Raw genomic sequence first — 16,781 nt, 5'->3', positions numbered from 1 at the left:
CCATTCTTCTGCGTTGGCTGGTCATCCTGGAATATTTGGTACTAGAGACTTGGTGGCCAGGTCTTTTTGGTGGCCTTCCTTGTCAAGGGATGTGCGCACCTTTGTGCAGTCTTGTGAGGTGTGTGCTCGGGCTAAGCCTTGCTGTTCTCGAGCCAGTGGGTTGTTGTTGTCCTTGCCCATCCCGAAGAGGCCTTGGACGCACATTTCCATGGATTTTATTTCTGATCTCCCTGTTTCACAGAAAATGTCCGTTATCTGGGTTGTGTGTGACCGCTTTTCTAAGATGGTTCATTTGGTGCCCTTGCCTAAGTTGCCTTCTTCCTCTGAGTTGGTCCCTTTATTTTTTCAGAACGTGGTTCGTTTGCATGGGATTCCGGAGAATATCGTTTCTGACAGGGGATCCCAGTTTGTGTCTAGATTTTGGCGGACGTTCTGTGCTAAAATGGGCATTGATTTGTCTTTCTCGTCTGCATTCCATCCCCAGACGAATGGCCAGACGGAGCGAACTAATCAGACCTTGGAAACTTATTTGAGGTGTTTTGTTTCTGCTGATCAAGATGACTGGGTTGCCTTTTTGCCACTGGCCGAATTTGCCCTGAATAATCGGGCTAGTTCTGCTACTTTAGTCTCTCCTTTTTTTTGTAATTCGGGGTTTCATCCTCGTTTTTCTTCTGGTCAGGTGGAGTCTTCGGATTGTCCTGGAGTGGACGTGGTGGTGGACAGGCTGCATCACATTTGGAATCAGGTGGTGGACAATTTGAAGTTATCTCAGGAGAAGACTCAGCAGTTTGCTAATCGCCGTCGCCGCGCGGGTCCCCGACTTCTTGTTGGGGACTTGGTGTGGTTGTCTTCTCGTTTTGTCCCTATGAAGGTTTCTTCTCCTAAGTTCAAGCCTCGGTTCATCGGTCCTTATAGGATCTCGGAGATTCTTAACCCTGTATCTTTTCGTTTGGATCTCCCAGCATCGTTTGCTATCCATAATGTGTTCCATCGGTCGTTATTGCGGAGGTATGAGGTGCCTGTTGTTCCTTCGGTTGAGCCTCCTGCTCCGGTGCTGGTGGAGGGAGAATTGGAGTATGTTGTTGAGAAGATCTTGGATTCTCGTTTTTCCAGACGTAAACTCCAGTATTTGGTTAAGTGGAAGGGTTATGGTCAGGAGGATAATTCCTGGGTGGTCGCCTCCGATGTTCATGCGACTGATTTGGTCCGCGCCTTCCATAGAGCTCATCCTGATCGCCCTGGGGGTTCTCGTGAGGGTTCGGTGACCCCTCCTCAAGGGGGGGGTACTGTTGTGGATTCTGTTTGTGGGCTCCCTCTGGTGGTTACGGCTGGTACTGGGTGACTTTGGTGGGTTGCGGTCTCGGGTTTCCACCTGTCCATCTGAGGCTGGGTGTTTCCTATTTAGCCTGGCCTTTGTGTCATTTCCTTGCCGGCTACCAATGTATTCAGATGTGCTCAGTTTGGTTCCTGACTACCTGCTCCCAGATCTTTCAGGATAAGCTAAGTGCTGATTTTCAGTTGTTTGGTTTTTTGTCCAGCTTGCTAATTATGTCTCTATGCTAGCTGGTAGCTCTAGTGGACTGAGGTTCTCCCCATGTGCCATGAGTTGGCACATGGGTTCTTGTAATCTCAGGATGGTTTTTTGATTAGGGTTTTTTGCTGACCGCTCAGACCCCTTTTGTATCCTTCTGCTTTCTAGTTACAGCGGGCCTCAATTTGCTGAACCTATATATATCATCTCTATGTGTGTGCCTTCCTCTCATTTCACCGTCAATACATGTGGGGGGCAACTATACCTTTTGGGGTTCATTCCTCTGGAGGCAAGTGAGGTCTTTATTTTCTCTGCAGTGCTAGTTAGCTCTTAGGCTGGTGCGTGGCGTCTAGAACCAACGTAGGCACGCTCCCTGGCTATCTCTAGTTGCGTTTGTCAGGCGTAGGGCAGCGGTCAGCCCAGGTTCCATCACCCTAGAGCTCGTCCGTTATTTATTTGTACTTTGCTTGTCCAGTGCTATCCCTAGCCATTGGGATTCATGACAGAACACCACAGTATTTTGTGCCTGACAGTGTAATGGCCTTATATAGTGCCCACAGTATAATGGCCCCAGATAGTGACACACAGTATAACGGCTTCATATAGCGCCCCAAAGTATAATGTGCCCAATATAGTGCATCCTGGTTTATGTCTCTCCAAACTGATATATGTCCCTTATCTTGTTATATGTCCCCCATACTGGTATATATCACTCCATCCTGGTATATGTCTCTCCATCCTGGCATACGTATCAAAAAATGTAGTAAGGCCGCACCCTATAAATACACTGTCTCTATGGACATCATGGCGCACGTCCTCACCAGGGGGTCCATCCCAGAAGAAAGATCCAAATTCAAATGAAGGGAAGGACAGCGCCACACCAGGGAGTGAAAAAAGCAGCTCACATTTTATTCTGCCTACTGAAGACCTTTGTCAAGCACAGTGCAAAAGCAATCCAACCATCATTATATACCCTTAAGCCCACCCCATTAATTAACCAACAACCAATAGGGCCACCATATCAAGATAGAAAAAACACATAACAGTATAACATACATACATATATATATAAACAGTCCCATAAGAGTAGCAATTTATACACAACACCATCTAATACAAATCAATTATCCCTGATCGTTCCCCAATACAAAACTAAGCCCACAAACACAATAAAAAGTTCCCAGAATTCAGGATGTAAACAAATCCCGTCCCACCTATCCGAGCAATGCATTAGCGGTTGTCATGGCACTGTAGTCGTATTCATGGAAAAAGTAGTCCAATCAGGTCATCAAAACCAATATCATGTGACCGCCTTATACCCAGCATGCAGCGCTCATCACTACGCAAGTCCACAGGCTGTTCTTCAAATGCGTATGTCCTAAATAAAGATCCGCCCGCATATAACAGCGTGCAGCGCTATAATGCGCATGTCCGTGACGTCACAGTCTCCGAAGGTTCCAGTGCGCATGTCACACTTCCAATCTCCAATGGCATCAGTGCGCATGTCAAGAGATGTCCGCACACCCGAAGCTGCTCATCAGTGCGCATGTAAAAGAGTTTTCCAGAGCACTCCTTCATTCTGAGTCCATATTGCACAATGTAATGGTGCGCACATCCAGACTCCATGCCTATAAAGACGATATCAAGCAACGTGCACATATCTCTAATGTCCATACGTTTACCAAAGCAATATCGCATGTATATAAACTTTGCATCAATTACCCCATATGCCATATTTTTAGCCATTGCATTAGAACCTGTAATGAGACAAAGGTCTTCGGACCGAAACTTTGCCGCAGTAGGCAGAATAAAATGTGAGCTGCTTTTTTCACTTCCTGGTGTTTCGCTGTTCTTCTCTTCATTTGAATTTGGTTCTTTCTTCTGGGATGGACCCCCTGGTGAGGATGTGCGCCATGATATCCATAGAGACAGTGTATTTATAGGGTGCGGCCTTACTACATTTTTTGATACTTGCACTGTGTGGGTCCTGTTTGGCCTGCATCCTTTTGTATTACTAATATGGATATATGTGCTGGTACAAGTGGGGGTGAACCAGCATCTGCCTGTTTTTATTATACCGATGAGGATGCTGCAAGGGTCATATCAGACGCTGGGGTCGACAACTCATATCTGAGTCAGCCATCTATTGAAATGCTGAAAATGAGATGGGAGACAGAGAGGAGAAAACTTATCTCACTGGAACTACATGCTGGAACATTGGTGGAATATTTTAAGGCCAAGAGAATCCCTAGGGGGTTGAGGCCTAATCTAAGACCCACCTTAATGCCAAACAATATGCAGTTCTGTGCTAAGTTTGAGGCTATTGGCAATAAATATGCTTTTGACATTATGCTATTAAATATAGAATTTTTGAAGAAGGAGATTGAAATTCTAAAGATTAAATGGGATGAGACCAAAAATGCTCTTCTGTCTGCTACTTCAGCTGATGATCTTGGTAATATCAACATCAAGATTGAAGAAAACCTCCTTAAATTCAAAACTGGATTGGAGGATACTAAAAGATCTAAATGGTTCAGAGATCTGGACGATTACAACAACGGCAGGATATATGGTTGGCAATTTAGGAATTCTTTGCCAAATAGATCCACACCAGGGTCAGGACGCCCTAGAGGTGCCCCTAGGAGAACGAGGAAGCCTCGGAAAGGTGCGATTGCACAAGCATCTTTTGGCTTTACAGGTGGTGAAGCAGATTCCACCGATGAGGGAGGTCTGATGAATTTGGACACAACTCGTTTTTTAGCCAAAGGGACGGAGGACATATCCCAAGGAGACGGAAGGGCCACAGGGGTGGCAGGAAACACAGGAAAAGGGAACCAAGGTTTGATGACCAGGTTCAAAGTGAAGAGGAAGTCAGCGAAACACCCTCTCTGGTGGTAAATATATCTTCATTAAACCTTTCAGATCTACAAATTAAGGTGCTCTCCAAAGGGCTATCTTTCTGCCCTACGGGTAGCACCAATTGGTTTAATGTTGATAATGATTTATTTTCTTTTTTCCGTCGTTTGAAATTGGCGTTATTTTTTTCAGGCAAAGAGAAAGCTGTGACCTTGGATCCTCAAACACATCTTTCCCTTGATATGTTTGGTCTCTATAATAAAAGTGATTTTGTGCCTCCGGTACAGGATCCTGTTATAGAGACCTTTTGCAAATTTGTGAAGGCTGATATAGCCAGATTGAGACAAAATGGGAGAAGATTATGGCGTTGTAATTTGACTCATGCAGAGCATAAGGAAATTGGGATTTTGAGGAGCAATAAATCCATCACCATAAAGGCAGCCGACAAGGGCGGGGCCTTGGTGGTGATGGATACTGCCCAATACATTGGTGAGATAAGGTCACAGCTTTCGGATACAAATGTTTATGAGAGATTGCAGGTGAACCCAACCCAGGGTTATAAATTGGAATTGGATACATTGATAGATGAAGCATTGAATAGTGGTCTTATTGATGTTAAACTAGCTAAATATCTTAAAGTTGAACATCCTGTGGTTCCCGTCCTGTACACCCTTCCAAAGATCCACAAGGATCTTCAGAGGCCCCCTGGTCACCCGATTGTATCGGGCAGGGGGTCTCTGTGTAACAAAGTGGCAATCTTTTTAGATCATTTATTGAGGAAATTTGCTGTTTCAGCACCCTCTTATGTGAGGGATACAAGTGATTTCATCAGGTCCTTGGAGGGTGTGCGGGTTGAGGAATCCACATGGTTGGTTTCTTTCGATGTTACATCGTTATATACATCCATCGAACATGTCAGGGGGTTGTCCGCTGTCAGTGTGGTGCTTGCTGGCTCCGATATGGCTCCGGACTGTGCACGGTTCGCCTTGGCGCTGCTGGAGTTCATCCTTGGGAGGAATTTTTTTCTCTTTGGGGATGAGTACTACCTGCAGTGCCGTGGGACAGCCATGGGGTCCAATGTGGCCCCAACTTATGCTAACATCTATATGGCTGTCCTGGAGGGCGAACACGTGTACAGTTCGTGGTTCTGGGGCCATGTCGAGGGCTGGCGGCGCTATATCGATGACGTCTTCCTGATATGGGATGGTGATCGAGATGAGCTTGAGTTATTTCATCTTTATTTGAATGGAATTTACCCTGGGTTGGGATTCACCATGGACTGTTCTCAGATTAAGATGCAGTTTTTGGACACTTGTGTTTATAAGAGTGATGGGTATTTACATACTGATTTATTTGTCAAGCAGATGGATTGAAACAACTTGTTACATTTTTCCAGTGAACACCCACGTCGAATGGTGGAGTCTCTGCCATGGAGCCAACTATTGAGAGTTAGAAGAATTGTTTCCAGCGATACTCTTATAGATGATAGACTCAATGAAATGTGTCAGAAATTTCTTGCAAGAGGCTACCCCAAGGTTGATTTGGATAGGTTTAAAATAAAATTATTATCTAAAGAACGAGATGAGCTCCTTACTCCCAAAGTAGCCATTGAATCGAGTAAAAGGATACCGTTTGTAACAGCATATAATGGTACTAGTTATCGGATTTCGGATGTGATACGGAGACATTGGCCACTACTGAGTAGAGGACATGCCGACGTGAATGAGTTTCAATTACCCCCTTTGTTCTCCTATAGGAGGAATAGAAATTTGAAGGATGAGTTGGTTGTATCAGATGTTGGCAGCTCAAGGAGAGACCTATAAACTACTCTGAGTCGTCCGAGCTTGGGTAATTTCCCTTGTCTCGGATGCGCATGTTGTAACAATATGGTGAAGGGGGCATCCTTTTGTCACCCCCATACCCGAAAAAAATAAATGATACGAAAACGATATACGTGTAAGAGTAGTTTTGTGGTCTACGTCCTTAGCTGCCCATGTGGCCTCTACTATGTAGGGGAGACCACGATGGAGGTCAAAGCAAGGATCTCTAAACATAAAAGCACTATCAGAACAAAGCTTATTGATCTCCCGGTACCAAGACATTTTCATGAGTTAGGACATTCGGTTAATCAGTTAAGATATAGAGTTATAGATGATGTACCTGTGTTAAGACGGGGTGGGGATCGTGTTTCTCTCCTTAAGAAAAAAGAGCTGAAATGGATATTTGAGCTCGATACTCTCTTCCCTAAGGGATTGAATATTGAATACCAACAGGGTTGTCTTCTCTAGCGTTCTGTGGATCTATTGTGGTATCCCATCGGTATATTGTTTTTAACTATGTTATATATTCTTCTTTTTGTTTTTGTTATGTATATGTGGATACGAGTAGTTTAAGTAATATCCCTAATATTGTGGCCCCCTGATATCTCCCTCTAGAGTACTATAGGTTGCCATTGGTACTACCAATGACATGTTAATCATGATGAAGGGATGTTTTGTGTATCATTGTTATTATTGTTCCCACTGATATAATTATTCCTAGTGATTTTGATTCCATTGCTGGGAATTGTGTTTCACCTGATTCCGGAAGTTATGGTGTTTAATTGTTTCAATTATTGGTATCAGGAGATTTATACCCTTTATCGGTAACTGATGGGGTGATGATGTGGCCTTATTGTGGCCTGACTGTCCCAACTTACCGATGGTATACCTTACTTAAATAAATAACATTCTATATTATTGTTGGTATATTATGTATAACAATGCTTTATTTTATGCACTGAACTGAGAGTGGGGGGATTTTCATGTTGCACTATAGTGTAGAAATTTGATCTATTGTGGATGTAGCACAACATAATGTATTGTTTAATTGTGCTGCTGGGATGGATCTCTTTCCCCTTGTGTGTTTTACATATCATTACAGGTTCTAATGCAATGGCTAAAAATATGGCATATGGGGTAATTGATGCAAAGTTTATATACATGCGATATAGCTCTGGTAAAGGTATGGACATTAGAGGATATGTGCACATTGCTTGATATCATCTTTATAGGCATGGAGTCTGGATGTGTGCACCATTACATTGTGCAATATGGACTCAGAATGAAGGAGCGCTCTGGAAAACTCTTGGACATGCGCACTGATGAGCAGCTTCGGGTGTGCGGACATCTCTTGACATGCACACTGATGCCATTGGAGATTGGAAGTGTGACATGCGCACTGGAACCTTCGGAGACTGTGACGTCACGGACATGCGCATTATAGCGCTGCACGCTGTTATATGCGGGCGGATCTTTATTTAGGACATACGCATTTGAAAAACAGCCTGTGGACTTGCGTAGAGATGAGCGCTGCATGCTGGGTATAAGGCGGTCACATGATATTGGTTTTGATGACCTGATTGGACTACTTTTTCCATGAATACGCCTACAGTGCCATGACAACCACTAATGCATTGTTCGGATAGGTGGGACGGGATTTGTTTACATCCTGAATGCTGGGAACTTATTATTGTGTTCGTGGGCTTAGTTTTGTATTGGGGAACGATCAGGGATAATTGATTTGTATTAGATGGTGTTGTGTATAAATTGCTACTCTTATGGGACTGTTTTTATATATATATATGCATGTATATTATACTGTTATGTGTTTTTTCTATCTAGATATGGTGGCCCTATTGGTTGTTGGTTAATTAATGGGGTGGGCTTAAGGGTATATAATGATGGTTGGAATGCTTTTGCACTGTGCTTGACAAAGGTCTTCGGACCGAAACGTTGCCGCAGTAGGCAGAATAAAATGTGAGCTGCTTTTTTCACTTCCTGGTGTGGCGCTGTCCTTCTCTTCATTTGAATTTGGATCCATCCTGGTATATGTCTCTCCATCCTTGTATATGTTCCTTCATCCTGGTATATGTTCCCCATCCTGATACTTGTCTCCCATCTTGGTATATGTCCCACATCCTGGTGTATGCTCCCCATCCAGGTGAAGGTCTCTCCATCCTTGTATATGTTCCCAATCCTGTTATATGTCCCTCCATCCTGGCATATGTTCCTCATTTTGGTATATGTTCCCCATCCTGGTATAAGTTCCCCATCCAGATATATGTCCCCCATCTTGGTATATAGCTCTGGCAAAAATTAAGAGACCACTGCAAAATGTTCAGTTTGTCTGATTTTTCTCTTTGTAGGTATATTTTTGAGTAAAATGTAAATTGTTCTTTTATTCTATAAACTTCTGACAACATGTCTCCGAATTTCCAAGCAATACATTTTGGATTTTTTTCTGAAAAGGAGATATGGTCAAAATTTAAAATAAAACAGTGCTTTTCAGATCTCAAATATTGCACAGAAAACAAGTTCATAATCATTTAGAAACAACAATACTAATGTTTTAACTCAGCAAGAGTTCAGAAATCAATATTTTGTGGAATAACCATGATTTTTAATCACAGCTTTCATGCGTCTTGGCATGCTTTCCACCAGTCTTTCACACTGCTTCTGGCACAAAAATGTAAGCAGTTCTTCTTTATTTGATGGCTTGTGACTATCCATCATCCTCTTGATTACATTCCAGAGGTTTTCAATGGGGTTCACGTCTGGAGATTGGGCTGCCCATGACAGGGTTTTGATGTGGTGGTCTCTTAATTTTTGCCAGAGCTGTATATCCCTCATCCTGGTATATGTTCTCCATTCTGGTATACGTTCTTCCATCCAGGTATATGTTTCTCTTGTCGGTATATGTTCCCCATCCTGGTATATGTCCCTTATTTTTGTAATCGTCCCCATCCTGGTTTACGTCCTCTATCCTGGTATATGTCCCCATATATTGAATGCATAGAAAAAAAACAAACGCTTCTACTCACTTTCACTCCGCTCCCACACAGGGTTGCATACAATTCTGTTTGTTCAGAGAGCAGCAGTGTGGTGATTTCCCTGCTATGCTCTGAACAGGGCGGCAGTGAGTGGTGATCGCAGTCTGTACATTAATGCAGATGACAGACTGCAATCCCTTCTCCCCTCCACCGCCGACACTCACCTCACCCCGGACCACCACTCCCTGGCAGCTAACGTCAGAGGGCATGCCCATGTCACAGCTAGAGACAGGAGTAGCAGCCTCAATACAAGTTGTACACTTGATTTTATATTAAATATAATTGATTGTGTAATCAATCATTATTAAAACAAAAATAAAAATCGTGGTCCTTTAAGGCTGGTTTCACACTTGCGTTTTGATCTGCAGCATTTGTAAAAAAAACGCATGTGGTGAAAAAACGCATGTAAACGCGTGCAAACGCTGCGTTTTTTAGACGCATGCGTTTTTGCATGCAGTAAAAAAACGCGGCGTTTTGACGCGTTTACATGCATTTTTTCCTGCGTTTGCGTTTTTGAAACGCATGCTGAGAAGTGTGTGACAGCTGCCAATCATCAAAATCAACTAGAAAACCCACTATTAATAGAATTAGCTAGTGTTAGGGTTAGGGATAGGGTTAGGATCCCTAGGGTTAGGGTTAGGGTTAGGGTTAGTGTTAGGGGTAGGGTTAGGGTTTGGATCCCTAGGGTTAGGGTTAGGGGTAGCTTTTTATTAGAAGAATGTCCTGGTCACCAGGTCACTGATAAGTAGTGTTGAGCGATACCGTCCGATACTTGAAAGTATCGGTATCGGCCGATACCGGCAAAGTATCGGATCCAATCCGATACCGATACCCGATACCAATACAAGTCAATGGGACTCAAGTATCGGACGGTATTCCTGATGGTTCCCAGGGTCTGAAGGAGAGGAAACTCTCCTTCAGGCCCTGGGATCCATATAAATGTGTAAAAGAAAGAATTAAAATAAAAAATATCGCTATACTCACCTCTCCGACGCAGCCTGGACCTCAGCGAGGGAACCGGCAGCGTTGTTTGTTTAAAATTCGCGCTTTTACTTGGTTACGTGAAGTCCCGGCTTGTGATTGGTCAGGGTGGCCATGTTGCCGGGACGCGGACCAATCACAGCAAGCCGTGACGAAATTACGTCACGGCTTGCTGTGATTGGTCCGCGTCCCGGCAACATGGCCGCCATTAACCAATCACAAGCCGTGACGTCACGGGAGGCTGGACACGCGCGCTTTTTAAAAAGCACGCGTGTCCAGCCTCCAGTGACGTCCCGGCTTATGATTGGTCACGGCGCCATGTTGCCGGGACGCGGACCAATCACAGCAAGCCGTGACGAAATTACGTCATGGCTTGCTGTGATTGGTCCGCGTCCTGGCAACATGGCCGCCATTAACCAATCACAAGCCGTGACGTCACGGGAGGCTGGACACGCGCGCTTTTTAAAAAGCGCGCGTGTCCAGCCTCCAGTGACGTCCCGGCTTATGATTGGTCACGGCGCCATGTTGCCGGGACGCGGACCAATCACAGCAAGCCGTGACGAAATTACGTCACGGCTTGCTGTGATTGGTCCGCGTCCCGGCAACATGGCCGCCATTAACCAATCACAAGCCGTGACGTCACGGGAGGCTGGACACGCGCGCTTTTTAAAATGGGCGCGTGTCCAGCCTCCCGTGACGTCCCGGCTTGTGATTGGTTGCGCCGTTGTCAACCAATCACAAGCCGGGAGGCTTGTATAATACATCAGCTGAGAGGTGATACATCGGAATGTGAGACACATCCTGCAAATTCGACCAAACTTATTATGCAACAATTGATGTTTTGACAACATTGGCAGTTTCCCCTTGTTTGGTTTAGTTCATCCTCACTCATTTTGTGCGCCGCGGTCAACCAATCACAAGCCGGGAGGCTGGACACGCGCGCATTTTAAAATTTTAAAATGGGCGCGTGTCCAGCCTCCCGTGACGTCCCGGCTTGTGATTGGTTGCGCCGCGGTCAACCAATCACAAGCCGGGAGGCTGGACACGCGCGCATTTTAAAATTTTAAAATGCGCGCGTGTCCAGCCTCCCGGCTTGTGATTGGTTGATCGCGGCGCAACCAATCACAAGCCGGGACGTCACGGGAGGCTGGGCACGCGCCCATTTTAAAATGCGCGCGTGTCCAGCCTCCCGTGACGTCACGGCTTGTGATTGGTTGCGTCTCCCATGTGACTGCGACGCAACCAATCACAAAGCCGGGACGTAATTTTAAAATCCTTAAGGACATGAAATTACGTCACAGCTTGCTGTGATTGGTTGCGTCGCCCATGTGACTGCGACGCAACCAATCACAACGCCGGAACGTAATTTTAAAATCCTGAAGGACCTGAAATTACGTCACGGCTTGCTGTGATTGGTTGTGTCCCGGTCACATGGGCGGCACGCAACCAATCACAAGCCGGGACTCACGTAAAGGAAAGAAAAGCGCGAATTTTAAACAAAGAACGCTGCCGCTTCCCTCGGTAAGGTGCAGGCTGCGTCGGAGAGGTGAGTATAGCAATATTTTTTATTTTAATTCTCTCTTTTACACATTTTTACATTAATGTTGTTTCGATACCGATACCCGATATCACAAAAATATCGGATCTCGGTATCGGAATTCCGATACAGCAAGTATCGGCCGATACCCGATACTTGCAGTATCGGAATGCTCAACACTACTGATAAGCCATCCCCCACCATCAAGGTGATAAAGGGATCCAAACCCTACCCCTACCCCTAACCCTAACCCTAACACTAACCCTACCCCTAACCCTAACCCTAACCCTAGGGATCCTAGGGATCCATAGGGATCCATAGGGATTGCTATTATATTGACCTGGAGACCAGGACAGTCTTGTAATAAAAAGCTTTGTTCAATGTGGACACCCCAAGATATACGGTATTGCTATAGAGTACTAAAAATATAAACTCGGAGAGTATTCACTGTCATATTGTTAGGGTTAGGGTTATGGGTAGGGTTAGGGTTAGGGTTAGGGGTAGGGTTAGGGGTAGGGTTAAGGTTGGGGTTAGGGTTTGGATCCCTTTATCACCCTGAAGGTGGGGGGTGGCTTATCAGGGTGTATTCTTGTTTTTTTCTATAAAAACGCTTGCGTTTAAAACGCAAGCAAACGCATGTACGCAAAAACGCATGCGCTTCCATAGACATCAATGTATTTTTTGACGCAAGTCAAACGCAAATGAACGCATGCGTTTTTTTGCGGCAAAAAAACGCCTCTGAAAATTACTACATGTTGCATTTCTGCAAAAGAACGCATGCAGCAAAAAAACGCATGCGTCGTTAAACGCGGCAAAACGCATACAAAAAAAATGCATACGTTTTTAATGTTAAACATAGGGAAAAAAAACGCATGCGTTTTTTTCGGTAAAAACGCTGCAGATAAAAACGCAAGTGTGAAACCAGCCTTAGTTGATGGTCATTCCTAGCACCAATTACTATATATTACTTTATTTTATGTGATAAAATAGGGATCTGAAGAGTTACAGAGACTTTCCTTTCATTCAACTTGTGTTTGTGGCACTACTGTCACAATTTTATTCTACTCTTGTCCTGCTCACTATTGAATTTCTTTAGTTTCAGTAATAGTAGTTTAATAATGAATACTGTGTATACAATGTCCTTATATCCAACTATACACAGAGTAGGAAATGTTCGTTATATTTTGCCCACACCTGACTAAATTTCATGCTAGTATAATTAATATTATATGCTTCTGAACTAAGACAATTTTCATGACTCTTTTTTTAATGCTGGTCTCAGTCAGGAATTGTTAGTCCCTTAATATAATCGGTAGTGAAAAATACTTTACTTAGATTATTTCTTCGTTACAATAGTGCCTGATAACATGGGTTTTAATTAATCGTAAACCATTGCTTTGGATACTTGCAAGTGTATATTTAGAATTACCAAAATGTTAAGTAAAAACATAGCATGTAAGCAAACACTCATTAAGCTAAACTACATCTTTTTAAATTCTTCCACTTTAAGCATGTGAAAGACATGATATACATACAGTATATGATAAGAATTAAAGGCATGGTTATACATTTTCACACAAATTTTGGTATAGATTCTGCTTTGAAATCCGGATTTTTAAATTATTTATTTAAATAATTTTAAAAAACGGCAAAGGGACCCCTCTATTCTTGATAACCAGCCTTGCTAACTCTGACAGCTGAGGGTAGCAGGCCGCAGCTGTCACTTTTGCCTGGCTGGTTATCAAAAATACAGGGGAACCCACTCCAGTTTTTTTTATTATTTATTTAGAGCGCAGGCGCCAGCTGATAAATACTCCTATCAGCCGACACTTGCTCTTGTTGTTATTAGCGGCAACAGGCGTAGGCTGATGGGAGTAGTTGTCCCATCAGTTGAAGCCAGTGACCGGAGACAAACTTTGTTGAGCTGCGTGCTCAAGCTGTCACTTGACCGCATGGGAACAGCTGCTGTTTGACCGGCGGTAATGATTTTTCTGCCAATCAGAGGCATTGTTTGCTGCACTGCCATGCACAGGCCCCCCATTCAAATGAGTTCTGGGTTTGAGTTTGGATACTGATCTAGTACTCAAACCAAAGTTTTTTTAACTGTTCATCTGAACCTGCCAGACTTGAACATTCAGGGGTTCATCCATCACTAGTTGCAGACAAGTGCAGAGATTGTAGCCCCAGTTTTGATGTTACTTTTTGCTTAAATATATTACATTATGAGTGCATACTTTGTCGTGTTTTCCCAGTTAGATTTTTGCATTATTTTACTGTTATTGATACATTGTAAAAGGCTGAAAGGTAAGTACAGTACATGTATAATGTAGGTTTACAATATTCCACAGCTACTATTTCATCTGCTCATTCATCATCTTCACTAAATCTCTAACTATCACCATTATCTAATACTAATAATTATGAAATATTATTCATTATTAACAAATCATACATTTCATTTTCAGGATGGATGTCATGGTTTGGAAACAGTATTGTCATTTTTATATTGTACAAGCAGAGGAACAGTTTGCTGCCCACAGATTACCTGACTTTTAACCTGGCAGTTTCAGATGCCAGTGTCTCTGTGTTTGGCTACTCCCGAGGCATCATAGAGATCTTTAATGTTTTTAGAGATGATGGCTTTCTAATTACCTCAATATGGACCTGCCAGGTAAGAACAGAGAGCATGGCCCTAGCTGTCACTATATGTTTGTGAAGTATTGGGGTCTCCTATCCTTTTTATTTTACAGTAATTTGGGGATCAGGTGTCAAAAAATCTTATATAAGGGAACTGTAATGTCAACAAACTTCACATAAATCACTAGTATATGTGAATATAAGAAACTTTGTAATACATCTTATCAGAGAAATCTGCTTCATTCCATACTTACCAGCCATTTTTTCCCATGCCTATGCCTCCTGAACTTTTCATAAATTCTGATTAAAATAGCACAACTCCATCTTGTACTGTTATCTCACTGTGATATCATGTACTTAGCCCATTATACTCTATGGAGAAGAAAGACAAGAGGAGGTGTGAGGAGCAGAGTGATGAAAAAAGCAGAGTAGACACAGGAAAATTGTGCTGAGCTTTCTAACAGGTACTTTACCTCACATCAGAGCTTGATTTTCATCAACACAGCTACAAATAAAAGGTATTTTACACTTCTATTTCACCCTCTTTCATATGTACCGTAATATATCCAGGGGCATATATCAGTGGCCCAAAGCCCCGAGTACATGTTTTTCCATATGATCCCAGATCCTACCACTTAAAATAAAATCTATGCATATTTAATTATCATGTACCAGACCTAAATATTATCCACTGTACAGTATATACTACAACACACTATATAAAGACCAATATTGCCAAAATTCTCACTATGCAAAGCACAAATAATATCGCCACATGATGACCAACACAATTACCACTATACAGTGAAAAAAAAATATTTCCATACCCCGCAGAACAAGATGCATGCTGTACAGTAACCAATTTTACCACCATACATCTATCACGATATAATGACTGAATTGCACCACCAATCTACTATATATATACAGGTACATCTCAAAACATTAGAATATAATCAAAAAGTTAATTAATTTCAGTTCTTCAATACAAAAAATGAAACTCATATATTATATAGAGTCATTACAAACAGAGTGATGTATTTCAAGTGTTTATTTCTGTTAATGTTGATGATTCTGGCTTACAGCCAGTGCAAATCCAAAAGTCATTATCTCAGTAAATTAGAATACTTTATAACACCAGCTTGAAAAAATGATTTTAACATACGAAATGTTGGCCTACTGAAATGAACTGTATATTCAGTAAATGGACTCAATACTTGGTCGGGGCTCCTTTTGCATCAATTACTGCACCAATACGGTGTGGCATGGAGGTGATCAGCCTGTGGCACTGCTGAGGTGTTATGGAAGCCCAGGTTGCTTTTGATAGTAGCCTTCAGCTTGTCTGCATTGTTGGGTCTGGTGTCTCTCATCTTCTTCTTGACAATACCTCATAGATTCTCTATGGGGTTAAGGTCAGGCGAGTTTGCTGGCCAATGAAGCGCAGCGATACTGTTGTTTTTAAACCAGGAATTGGTACCTTTGGCAGTGTGGACACGTGCCAAGTCCTGCTGGAGAATGAAATTTTCATCTCCAAAAAGCTTGTCTGCAGAGGGAAGCATGAAGTGCTCTAAAATTTCCTGGTAGACGGCTGTGCTGACTTTGGTCTTGATAAAGCACAGTGGACCTACACCAGCAGATGACATAGCTCTCCAAACTATCACTGATTGTTGAAACTTCACACTAGACCTCAAGCACCTTGGATTGCCTGTCTCTCCACTCTTCTTCCAGACTCCGGGACCTTGAATTCAAAGGTCTAGTGTGAAGTTTCCACAATCAGTGATGGTTTGGGGAGCCATGTCATCTGCTGGTGTAGGTCCACTGTGTTTTATCAAGACCAAAGTCAGTGCAGCCATCTACCAGGAAATTTTAGAGCACTTCATGCTTCTCTCTGCCAACAAGCTTTTTGGAGATGGAAATTTCATTTTTCAGCAGGACTGTCCACACTGCCAAATGTACCAATACCTGGTTTAAAAACAACAGTATCACTGTGCTTGATTGACCAGCAAACTTGTCTGACCTTAATCCCATAGAGAATTTATGGGGTATTGTCAAGAGGAAGATGAGAGACACCAGACCCAACAATGCAGATGAGCTGAAGACTGCTATGAAAGCAACCTGTGCTTGCATAACACCTCAGCAGTGCCACAGGCTGATCTCCTCCATGCCACACCGCATTGATGCAGTAATTGATGCAAAATGAGCCCCGACCAAGTATTGAGTGCATTTACTGAGCATACATTTCAGTAGGCCAACATGTTGGATTTTAAAATCATTTTTTCAAGCTGGTGTTATGAAGTATTCTATTTTACTGAGATAATGACTTTTGGGTTTTCATTGGCTGTAAGCCATAATAATCAACATTAACAGAA

At 43.0% G+C, this 16,781-nt stretch overlaps 1 protein-coding gene and 1 long non-coding RNA gene across 2 annotated transcripts in view; one reads left to right on the top strand and one right to left on the bottom strand.

Annotated features, from left to right (window-relative positions):
- LOC143809191 (uncharacterized) overlaps positions 1–14,962 on the bottom strand; it is a 37,749-nt gene extending 22,787 nt beyond the window's left edge. Inside the window, exon 1 of the long non-coding RNA XR_013222135.1 lies at positions 14,667–14,962. This is a non-coding gene — a long non-coding RNA (uncharacterized LOC143809191). The remainder of the gene's footprint in view (positions 1–14,666) is intronic.
- Positions 1–16,781, top strand: part of LOC143809190 (visual pigment-like receptor peropsin) — a 70,907-nt gene that overhangs the window by 12,192 nt on the left and 41,934 nt on the right. Inside the window, exon 3 of the mRNA XM_077292327.1 lies at positions 14,241–14,446. Coding sequence (XP_077148442.1) covers positions 14,241–14,446 — 206 coding nt within the window. The remainder of the gene's footprint in view (positions 1–14,240; positions 14,447–16,781) is intronic.

Source organism: Ranitomeya variabilis, chromosome 2, assembly GCF_051348905.1.
Source record: "Ranitomeya variabilis isolate aRanVar5 chromosome 2, aRanVar5.hap1, whole genome shotgun sequence".
Taxonomy (NCBI): Eukaryota; Metazoa; Chordata; class Amphibia; order Anura; family Dendrobatidae; genus Ranitomeya; species Ranitomeya variabilis.
The sequence above is the reverse complement of the archived record's forward strand: the minus strand, read 5'-3'. Positions and strand labels throughout refer to the sequence as shown.